The 9009-nt window shown below is 36.1% G+C and overlaps 1 protein-coding gene across 1 annotated transcript in view; it reads right to left on the reverse strand.

Moving 5' to 3' along the window:
• The window catches only part of LACTB2 (lactamase beta 2), a 33470-nt gene that overhangs the window by 879 nt on the left and 23582 nt on the right, over positions 1 to 9009 (reverse strand). Inside the window, exons 4-6 of the mRNA XM_007460780.1 lie at positions 5973 to 6151; positions 3902 to 4050; positions 527 to 608 (exon numbers count right to left, since the gene is read on the reverse strand). Of these exons, the coding sequence (XP_007460842.1) occupies positions 527 to 608; positions 3902 to 4050; positions 5973 to 6151 (410 nt within the window). The remainder of the gene's footprint in view (positions 1 to 526; positions 609 to 3901; positions 4051 to 5972; positions 6152 to 9009) is intronic.

Genomic DNA, 9009 nt, shown 5'->3' on the forward strand with positions numbered 1-9009 from the left:
CCCGTGTCCCCTGTATCGGCAGGCGGACTCTCAACCACTGCGCCACCAGGGAAGCCCACCTCTTGCTTTTTAAGGATCAAACTTCTAAGATTATTAACTTGACAAATTAACACTAGGGAACAATTATAGAATTACTGCTTTAATATCTTTGAGTTTGCTACCTTTACTGCTGCTAGACCTTTGGATGTTCCCAAATCTTCTAATCGGTACATGTAAAATCCTTCGTGGTCATGTGGTCTGGGAGAGGAGAAGCTCTCTTCCTGCTCCATGCCCATGACTGTCATTCTGGTGGGTGAGGACTGAAACCCCCATGCGAGATTCTCATTCCTGTGGAAGCTTTTGTTCTAACTTGTGATCCCCTGGCCTTTTGCTACTGACCCTTCTAGTGACTGTCTCTCCAACTTACAGTGACATTCAAGGGAGAACTCTGGTGGGTGGTGTTTTTCCTCAAAGGAAACTAGTTCATTTGTTAACAAATATTTTAAGTGCTGGTAATAAAAGAACTAAAATTTGGAAGAATACTTACATATCTTTCCTTCCTTTTCTAATTTTTTCAAATGAAGTAAGATGTTATGTTCGGCCATTTTATGTAAATGCTCAGGAGTATCCTAAAAGAAAAATGAGAGTGAAAGTAAAGCATTTCTTTTTTAAAGAACAGAGTTAATCTTTTTGAAACTTTTAAAGAAAAAAGGCAAAATAATACAGTCTTAATTCAAATACAGTTTTATAGAGTAATAATCAACACTGTTTCATCTTATATATGTCTTGCTTTGAGTCACTTTATTATTAGAAATATACTTATAGGGAAAACAGACTATAAGTGCCATAAAGACAGTACAGTAGCAGCATCTGTTCACTACTGAATACCCAGTGCTTAGCAAAATGGCACATAGTGGGAACTCAATATTTTATAAATGAATGAATAAATAAACATAAAAATTATTGTAGGTAGTTCTGATGATTCTACAGACAGCTGGCCCTATGGTCTATTTATTAGGTTACATGATAATGTCTTTGCACATTTTTATTAAAAGTATGTATGTTTCCACCTTAAAACTCATAATTTTTCCTTTATTTTTGCCAAGCTAGTAATGTAATACTGACAACTATTATCTGAATGGTAAACAGAATAAATATTCCATTTACTCTTTTTTCTAAGTATATATTTTAAATTTTATTGGCGTATACCTGATATACAATATTAATGTTAAGTACAATATGATGCTTCACAATTCTTAAAGGTTATATTCCATTTAGTTATTATAAAATATTGGCTTTATTCCCTGTGTTGTACAATATATTTATCTTCGTAGCTTCTTTTATACATAACAGTTTATACTCCCCTACCCTTTTATTGCCTCTCCCCCTTCCCTCTCCCCACCGGTAACCACTAATTTGTTCTCTATAGCTGTGAGTCTGTTTCCTTTTTTGTTATATTCACTAGTTTGGTGTATGTTTTAGGTTCCACATTACAAGTGGTAACATATAGTATCTGTCTCCTTATATTCTTTAAATAAGAATTTTCCTGAAGTCAAGCTTCTTGACTAAATTTACTATCTCCATTTCTCAGCTGAAAATGTTTTGCAAAGATCACTGAATTGTATTTTAATAAAACTTCAAAGAATTCTTTTCAGTCCTCATTTTACTTGAAATCAACTGGCTAGTCTCTCCATCTGGAAGGACTCTCCTCTTTCCCCTTGGTCATTCTACCTCTCATGGTTTCACCTTCATCCTGGATATTCTTCCCGATTTCTCTTCAGTACTGATGTTCATGATGAATTGTATCATTGACTCTTTTCTCTTTTTACTTGATCAACTTGTCACCGCAACATCATGTGTTAATGATCCCCAAGCAGAAACCTCCAACCCCAAACTCCCTGATGCTCCAGTACCATATATTATATCCACCAGTGTGATTTTCTAGGTCTAATTATGTGACTCCCTGCCCAAGATCCTTGGGTGGTCATTCCCAGCTTATTGGCTGAAGCCCAGATTTTTTTAGCATGGCGACCAAGGGCTTCCCCTGACCTGCCACGCCTGCCTTTCTTGCCTCATTTCCTGGGACCCCCTCCCTGCCCATCTATAATATACATTCTGGGCTCCAGTCAGATGCGTTTTCTTTGTGGGTTTTCAAACACACACGATGCTTTTGTGACTCCCAGTGTTTGAACACATCTTTCCTTCTGTCTAGAATGACTTCTCTTCTCCTGTACTCTGGCCTTACTCCTTCTTCAAGATCCGATTCAATAATTAAGTTTCTGAAGCTTTTCTGGACAAGCCTCATCACCCTGCATCTTCACCAGGCAGAAATGACTCCTCTTTCCTTTATGCCCTGACGTACTGTGTATGGGCCTTGCAGGAAGCTTGGTGTGATAGAAAAACAAAAGATTTGAGTATCTGACTTCTGACATTTGAGTGTGTGACATCTGCTGGTTTTGTGCCCTTGGAAAACTTACTTAACTCACACTTTTTGAGTCTATTTTTAATCTGTTAAGTTGGAATAACAGTATCTTTATGCAGTGAAAATTCAAGGTACTTGAAATTAAGTACTTCAAATTACATTGTAAATGTGAAGCATTTAGTACAGTGTCTAACACATAGTAATGTGCTCAAAAATGGGAGCTATTACGATACGGCCGGAATTACAAGAATCTGTTTAACATGTCTGTCTTTGCTAAACCATGAGTCCTTTGAGGGCAGGGATCTGTAGTCATCTTTGTGCCTCTGCACCTAGTCCAGTGTGTGGCACATGAAGGCATTCAGTAAACATCTGTGGAATGAATAAATGTCTCTGCAATACCTAATGCTGTTCTATATGTGACAGGTGCTTCACACATGTGTGCAGTGAACACATCTCTGAACACATCTCTGAATGCAGAACAAGCATTTCTGAGGCCTGCATAGTCACGGGATGACCCATCTGTGAGGGTTATCAGAGAGTTCTGCTGTCTGTACTTGGGTTAGAAAAAACTACCCATGTTTCAACGTAAAGTCTAGAGTGGCTAAACTTTAGTATTATGAGGAAATGAACGCTTTTGCAGAATTTAAACATTTACATTGCCCTTTTGCTCCTGGCACGTATTATTGTCAGCCCTTTTAATCATTCATTCCTCCCTTTTAAAACAAAGCACACTGAGATACCTGGTTTTTGATAAATTAGGCCCATGGGACATTATGGTCCTTTACTAATTGAAACTGGCCCAGGTTCCTTTTCAAGCTCATCTTTAGTGATACTCTCAGGTATCTTATGGCCATACAGGTTATGGTAGTGGGAGTTTTAAAACCCAGATAATCTTATTCCATTCTTAACCCCGAAGCAGGTATCTAATAAACATTTGCTGAAAAACTGAATTATACTGATGGATTGCCACACAGTGCTGTCATACAGTGATGTGCTCAGAGACCACTGAGTGAGGGGCCCTTTCTCTCTACACTAAGTGACTCTACTCATGCTCTTCTTCATGGCCTTTCTCCTTTTAATCTATTGTTAGCATTGCTACTGCTTCTCACTGCTATTATCCCAGGAGCTGTCTCTAGCAGATCGCCCCTTACTTGCTGCCGGTCAGGACACCAGATCATCAAGATGGCTAGAATAATACACAAATCATAACAAAGATTAAGCCTCAGGCTGTTGGCAATGGTCTCCCCTACAGAGTGGAGTATAAAAGGCTTAATAATGGCTCAGGATGGTTAATTTTGTTCTGCAGGCCAGTGTTTGTCTAACTTCTGTGTTCTAGAAAGTTGAGATTGATGGTCTCAAATCCATACGAGTGACATTACTTAAAAAATTAACAGACTCATTCTGCTCTGGGATGTGATGAGTTTACCACATCTATAGTCTACTGAATAGATTATTCTATTAAAATTGTGGCTTTGAACAAATAAGATGAATGAAAATTACCTTGTAAATAACTTTTACAAGATCCATTGCTGTGAAGGACTTTTCAAAGTTCTCATGAAGTAATGTAAGAATTTGCTGTTCTCGGATATTTCTGTGAGAAATGTATTGTAGAATTTTAGCTTCGGCATTATGGATTACTGGGCCATGTCCTGCATCAGAATAATTACAAAAATGATTTCAACCAGATAAAAAATTTTAAGTACAACTGAAGTTAATTTACTCTATTTAAAAATATTTCATATAGTATATTGAAATACTAAATACATGACAAATAAGAATTATCTGGAAACCTATACAGGTAAAAAGATTTAAAAATTACATATAATGCCAAAAAACATTAGAGAATTATATCAAAATCTATATAAGATATTACTGTGTTCATTAAAAGTTAGAAAATAAAAATTTAACAATAAAGATACAGCAATAAAAACAGTAACCGCAAGAGTATCAATAGGTAATATTTACAGAGTGTTCATTATTTGCCAGACATTGCTCTAAATGCTTAATATACATTATTCTTACAAGAATCCCATGAAGTAGGTACTGATACTTTAATTATCCTCTTTGTACAGCAGAAACTGAGGCATAGGGAGGGTAAATAATCTGCCTACAGTTACACAGCTAAGAAGGGGTGGAGCTGGGATTCTGATTCAGGAGCTTTTAACCACTCTGTGCTCTTAACCACTATGCTTATCAAAGATTGAAAAGGGGAATGTAAAAGGTAGCTTCATGTAAGTGACCAAGAGCTATTAAAAATTCACAAGAACCACAGGAGAACTTTAAGAATCTTATGTATAGGCTAGCAATTCAGAAATCTTGATAACCCGGATAAAGTTATATTGGAATTTACTCACTCTTTAAGACAGTGAAAATGAATATGTTACACAAATCTGCAAGAGGGTTGAGAACAAAATACCAGAAGCAGACAAACCTGTTAGGTAAAGAACACGGGCTTCAGGATACCGACTATCATTTACTAGCTGTGTGGCTGGGATAGTCTATGAATCTCCGAGTTTATTTCTTCAGCTACCTCCTTCTCTGGGTTTTTGTGAGGACAGCTCTGTGAAGGTCCCTGCACAGTACCTGGCGGGTAGGGTAGCAGGCTTTAATATATGGTAGCTATGGCTACAGACCGTCATTGACATATGAGGTCCTGCTGTGCCAATAAGCCAGTTCACTGGATTTACTAAAGCCAACACTCCAAGAACCTGCACCGGGCAGGCTCTCATTAGCTTTGCTCCAATGTGGGTGCATCAAATGTCTACTGTCTTCTCTTTCGAAATAGCTGTCATCCTCCATTCTTTTTATGTCACAATATTAATCCAAATGCCCAGCCTCACTGTATGTTTCCTATCCCCTCAGCAGTGGGAACTCATGAGAGAATATGAAGGTACTGAAGACACTGTATTTATAGATCTTTCCATGGCCCTTTGGTTAGGAACAAGTTGGAAGGACTTAAAAAATTAAGTAATCGAGTCTCTTTTTCCTTCTGGGGGCCTCTTGTTGGGTACTGTATCTTTCTTAGCTTTCAGGATGGAGGAGAGATTTGTACTGTAAAGCAGGGCAGTGATAGCTAATATACTAACAACAGGTTTCTTTTTCTGGAGAAAGGAAATAAGTACACAATTTTACAGTTGATATAGAAGCTATTGATATTTCCATATAGTGAGTTAAAAAACTAAAGCTCAGACATCAAATGTTACCCAAGGTTGGTTACATGGCTAAAATGTAGTCCACAACCGAAATCAAGTTAACAAAACTGAAGATAGCTTACGGAATGAAAAAAATTTTCTTGTTCCAGTAAGTTTATTTCATTTGTTTAATAGTTCTATTAATAGCTGTGCAGATGTTAAAAAATAACCCTCATATCTTTTAAAAAAGTTATTAATACAACTCTCGGTCTTCTTTTTAATTGTATTGCTAGACAAGACTTAGGGGTGTAATTTAGAAAGAAGCAATTTATATGTATCTCTTCAAGGCTGAAACCACAAAGAACACGCACAGACAAACCAAAATGAATCTTCCTCATCATTTGACACAAATGGTCTGCTAGATTAATAATATTACCCACCTGGATATATAACTTTAGCTTTGATTTTTAATAACTCTTTTAGGGAGCTCATATAATCATAGAGGTCTTCAAATATGGTTGTTCCTTCCCCTAGGATGCAATCTCCAGAAAACAGAGCATTTTCCTCTTCTAAAAGTAGGGTCATATGATCATCAGTGTGGCCAGGTGTGTATATAACTCTAGTTGAAAGAAGAAAGAGGAAATAGTAACAATTATGAACTCTTAGGCTTAGAAGAAATTTTGAGAAGTAAATTATTTTCTGTCTTTATCTCTGGACAAGAATAAATGATGTCAGTAAGTTTTTTAAATGGCTCCTTTTCTCTTGTGGCCCACTGCAAATTATCACCAGAAAATTCTCTCCTTTAGCTAAATCAAATTTCTCACCCTGAAGTGCAAATTTAATACTTTTGCCACGTCTTCTTTCTTATTTTCTAAATAATAAGTACTGATTACAACAAATTTGGAAAACAGAAAAGGAAAGTACTTCAAGGAGATAAAAATCGCCAATCATTCCACTACTCAGATAGTGCTCTTATTATTTAAGGACACATTTATTTCAAATCTATATATGTATGTATATATATGTATATACATACACACACACTTTATGGTAAGACTATGAGAAGAAAGTGCTTTCATATGTTGCTGGTGGGAGTGAAAAAATGGTATAGCCCATATGGAGGGGAATCTGGCATTTTCTAGCAAAATTACATATGCATTAATCCTTTGACCTATCAATCCCACTGCTAAAATTTACCCTGAAAAAAACACCTTTACAAATACAAAAAAAATACATACAACTTATTCATTACATTATTTGTAATGACAAAATATTAGGAACAACACAGATGTCCACACATAGGGCACTATGGTTAAAGTATGGTACATCCACACAATGGAATACTATGCAGCCATCAAAGAGAATGAAAAGATCTCTATGAACTGAGATGAAGTTATTTGCAGGATATACTGTCAAGTGATAAAAAGCAAAATACAAAAGAATGTTCATAGTATGCTCTTTTGTATCAGAAAGATGGGGAAATAAAAACATGTATGTATATAATTCCTCATATTTGGAAAAAGAAAGGGAGGATAAATAAAAATGTATGAATATAGCTGCCTATACGGGGTAGGCAGGTGGGGTGTAGGGAATAGAGATCCAAGCAAGACTTCTTTGATTAGAACTTTTAAAAAGTTTTAACTTTTAAGCTATGTAAATTTTTTATATTCTAAACATAAAATTAAATAAAACGAAAAATAAAACCTTAACACTGAATACAAAAAGAAGTGTATATCTTACTGTATACTAGATAACATAGCCACAGTAATAAATTAATTCAAATAAGTTTTAAATACATTAAAATAATAAATACAACACTAAGACATCCTTAATAGAATATATCTTAAGATTAAAAAAGTTGCAAAGGTATCTTGAACTTTACTTAATAGGCTTATTGTTGGCAGTGTTATTGATTATTGTGTTTCTGAAATGAATCTGTTCACTGTATGATAGTACAGGCAAGTAAATAAATTGATGTGGAGAACCAAGGTTTTCACCATGGGATAAGGGAAAAAAATATATGAAATGATGGAATTAGGTTTTTTTTTTTTAACATCTTTATTGGAGTATAATTGCTTTACAATGGTGTGTTAGTTTCTGCTTTATAACAAAGTGAATCAGTTATACATATACATATGTCCCCATATCTCTTCCCTCTTGCATCTCCCTTCCTTGGGTTTTTTTATTTGAACTGAGGAATCATGAATTCATCACTTCATTTTTTTTCTAGCTCTGTCTATAATGAGGCCCAGAAGCAATGGTACTCCAATAGTAATGAGCACACCTCACACTCAGTTCTTTGTTTCTAAATACCATTTCCCACTCTAAGAAGCCAGGGCTTCCTACAGACATAGCAGGCTCCAGGTCTTAGGCAGGGAAAGTAAAATGTGACATTGAGGCACTCTGTGTCAGACAGTAAGGAAGTGCTCAAAGATTAAGGGAGCTACATGTAATGGACAAAAAAGCACTGAATTTAAAAAATATGTATAAGTTCGGAGTAATAACTCAAGAAGGGAGAATCTCTTCTTTAAGAGGAATGTCAGCAAATAAAGAAAAAAAAGTGGAAGAAATAATAGAATAAAAGTCGCAGTTTTGCCACCTTCAGTGTATTAATTGATTAAGGCAAGTATCATCAATAGATGCTAAAACCATTGGATGAAAGATTGTTGGGAAGCAGGACATTCACAAAATCTCAAATAATCAGATTACGAATTTTAAGGGGAAAGTACCTTAACCATGAAGAGAGCTGGGGTCACCATGTCAACCAAGCGACCAAACTTCATACCATCAGCAGTGGGACAAGCTGACATTAGGTACATCCGACTGCCCGCAACTACCCATCTGTTCTGTCTCTCTGCGCTTGGTTTTTACATATTCCACATGTGAGATCATACAGTATTTGTCTTTCTCGGTCTGACTTATTTCACTTAGCGTAAGGCCCTTGTCAAGATCTGCCCATGTTGTTGCAAATGGCAGGATTTCCTTTTTTTATGGCTCAATAATATTCATATATATATTACATATATATACACATCACACTTTTTATTTTTTTAATAGTTATTTATTTATTTAGGCTGTGCGGCACACAGAATCTTCGTTGTGACATGCAGACTCCTTAGTTGCGGCATGCATGCGGGATCTCATTCCCCGACCAGGGATCAAACCCGGGCCTCCTACACTGGGAGCACACAGTCTTACCCACTGGACCACCATTCATCTGTCAATAGACACTGAGGTTGTTTCCATGTCTTGGCTATTATAAATAGTACTGTGATGAACACGGGGTACAGATATCCCTTTAACATAATGATTTCGTTTCCTTTGGATATGTACCCTGAAGTGGAGTTGCTGGATCATATGCTTTCAAGGATATATATTTTTGGATTCTTTGCATATTTATATATTAAAAACAAAACTGTCATGTTGCTTTAATACCTGATTTTTGAATTTTTTGCTTACTATATTGTATTTCCCTAC

This window comes from Lipotes vexillifer, unplaced genomic scaffold (genome assembly GCF_000442215.2).
Source record: "Lipotes vexillifer unplaced genomic scaffold, Lipotes_vexillifer_v1.1 scaffold27, whole genome shotgun sequence".
NCBI classification, from domain to species: domain Eukaryota; kingdom Metazoa; phylum Chordata; class Mammalia; order Artiodactyla; family Lipotidae; genus Lipotes; species Lipotes vexillifer.